This window comes from Equus quagga, chromosome 14 (assembly GCF_021613505.1).
Source record: "Equus quagga isolate Etosha38 chromosome 14, UCLA_HA_Equagga_1.0, whole genome shotgun sequence".
NCBI classification, from domain to species: Eukaryota; Metazoa; Chordata; class Mammalia; order Perissodactyla; family Equidae; genus Equus; species Equus quagga.
Window position 1 is genome coordinate 96464184 of NC_060280.1, and position 2214 is coordinate 96466397.

Consider the following 2214-nt stretch of genomic DNA (forward strand, 5'->3'; position numbering starts at 1 on the left):
CGTCCTCCCTCTGTCACCACCGTCCTCCCCTGTCACCACTGTCCTCCCCGCTGTGACCCTCCCCCCTGTGGTGACCGTCTCTCTGCTGTGGCTGTCCTTTCTGCATTGACTTTTTTTCCTGCATTGACACCCCGTGGCCCACTGGCCCTCCGCCCGGCCCCAGTGTCCCTCCTGGAATGGGAGGACAAAACTCTGGATTCCTTGGCCTGCAGACCTGGGCACCTTGGCTCAGAGCAGTGTCCCCAGACCCCAGGGACCCCCGCCCGCCCAGCCCTTCCTTCTCAGGAAGCTCATCGCCGGGCTGCAGAGGCCACTGCCCCCCGGGCCCTTGCGCCCATCACTGTTGCTCTGAGTGGATACCCGCGGGCCCTTGAGCGCATCCTTGTCACCTCCAGGGGGCTCATGCCCCGCTTCGGGGCTGGGTGGGGGTCCGGAGAGGCCCCGGGACTCGCCCCCGCTGCTTCCTTAACGCCCCCTCTTGCGCCCGTTAACCTCTTCTCTCCTGCAGCGCTGTCGCTTGGACGGGAGCTGGGGCCCGGCCTGCCCGCCGCTGTCCCTCAGCTCGAGTTTCTGCGTCTGCACGGCCGCGGGCCTTGTGCCATGTCCCCACGCCCGCCTCTCTGTTCTGCCTCTTGCGCTTCGCCCCTCCCCCACACCCCCAGCCGGCGTCTCCTCCGCTCCCACCACCGGCAGCCCCTCCTCACCTCGCACTTGCTGCCCGCCCGGCACCCCGGCACGACGGGGCTGCAGCCTCGCAGCCTCCCCTCCCCCGAGCCCCCGTCAGGACTTGAGGGAAGGGAGGAGGAGGCGAGGCTTGCGCCAGGCTCCAGGCCTCACTGTCAGTTTGGTCTGTGCGCTTGTCCTGGGCTCCAGGCCGTGCCGCCACCCGGCTGTCTTCACTCGGGCCTGAGGGCAGCAGCCGCCGGGCCACAGGCACCAGATGGGGCCCGGGGGTCCGACCAGAGGCAGGTGCCCGGCTCCTCAGCTTCCAGGGGTCCCCGCGTCTCAGGCCTCCACCCGGGCTCGTTTCATCTCCGCCACAGCCGTGGCATGGCGGGCGTCCCATTGTGATCGGCCCCGCCCTCCCCAGGAAACAGGCAGAGAGCAAAGTCACTTGTCCGTGGCCACCCGGCGACACCACTGCTGAGCCCAGTCGGGGTTAGGAGCTGGCGGGCAGGGGCGCAGGTGTCTGAGCACCAGGTCCAGACCCCTGCCTGTGTGAAGGGCTCGCTAGTGTCCAGTAGATTGGACCCGCCACCGGGGTCACTCGCCGTAGAGATAAGGAACCGGAGTCCCGGAGCTCGGGAGGCGCCGGCCAGAGTCAGGCCCACAGGCAGGGTGCACGGCAGCCGCTCCAGGCCCCGTCCTCGGGCCAGCAAAGCCCAGTGTGGGGCAGACATCGCTGAGACCCCTGGGGGTGAGCTGGTTGGCTCCTTGTGGGACTCTGAGTGTCCTGGCCCCCCCCCAGCCCCAGAGGTCTCCCCGTCCTGGGCTCTGGGGACCCAGGCCGCTGTCTGCTGAGCCTGTCTTCGCGGTCTCTTCACCCAGGGCAAATCAGGACAGGCCCAGCTCCCCCTCCCCCAGCACGCAGGGCTCTGAGCAGGAAGGTCGTCCTCCCGGGAGGGGGCCAGGTCCCCCCCCTCCTGGCCCGTCCTGGGGCGCGTGGAGTGGCCAGGGGTGCGCCCGGCTCCCTGTAGACTCCCAGGTTGGGGAATCACGGCCCTGCGTCCATCCCCAGAAAACATCCCAGGAACAGCGAGGCCCTGGTCTCCCTGAGACACCATCACACAGCCTCGCCGAGAGCAGGTCCAGGGGCACACGCGCAGGCACACCCGAGCCCTTTGCTCCAGAACGCGTGCCCTGTGCACCCAGAGGAGCATGTGGTTGTGGACGTGAGCTCACACGCTAGCATGTGCACCCACTCACACAGACCACACCCTGACAAAGACCACCCACCCACCCAGACAGACCACACACCCACACAGACCACACACCTGCACCCGCAGAGACCACGCACCTGCATCTGCACAGACCACGCACCTGCATCCGCACAGTCCACACACCTGCACAGACCACACACCTGCACCCGCACAGACCACACACCTGCACCCACACAGACCACACACCTGCACCCGCACAGTCAACACACCTGCACCCGCACAGACCACACACCTGCACCCGCACAGTCAACACACCTGCACCCGCACAGACCAC

At 68.0% G+C, this 2214-nt stretch overlaps 1 protein-coding gene across 16 annotated transcripts in view; it reads left to right on the forward strand.

The window, feature by feature from the left end:
• The window catches only part of TCF3 (transcription factor 3), a 35175-nt gene that overhangs the window by 31222 nt on the left and 1739 nt on the right, over nt 1-2214 (forward strand). For 2 of the 16 annotated variants that reach the window (XM_046637686.1, XM_046637685.1), the window contains one exon: nt 509-2069. The exons of 13 other annotated variants lie outside the window; for them this stretch is intronic. In XM_046637686.1, coding sequence (XP_046493642.1) covers nt 509-910 — 402 coding nt within the window. In that variant the 3' untranslated portion in view covers nt 911-2069. Of the gene's footprint in view, nt 1-508; nt 2072-2214 lie in introns of those variants that run through there. One more of the 16 variants, XM_046637687.1, reaches the window with a different exon arrangement.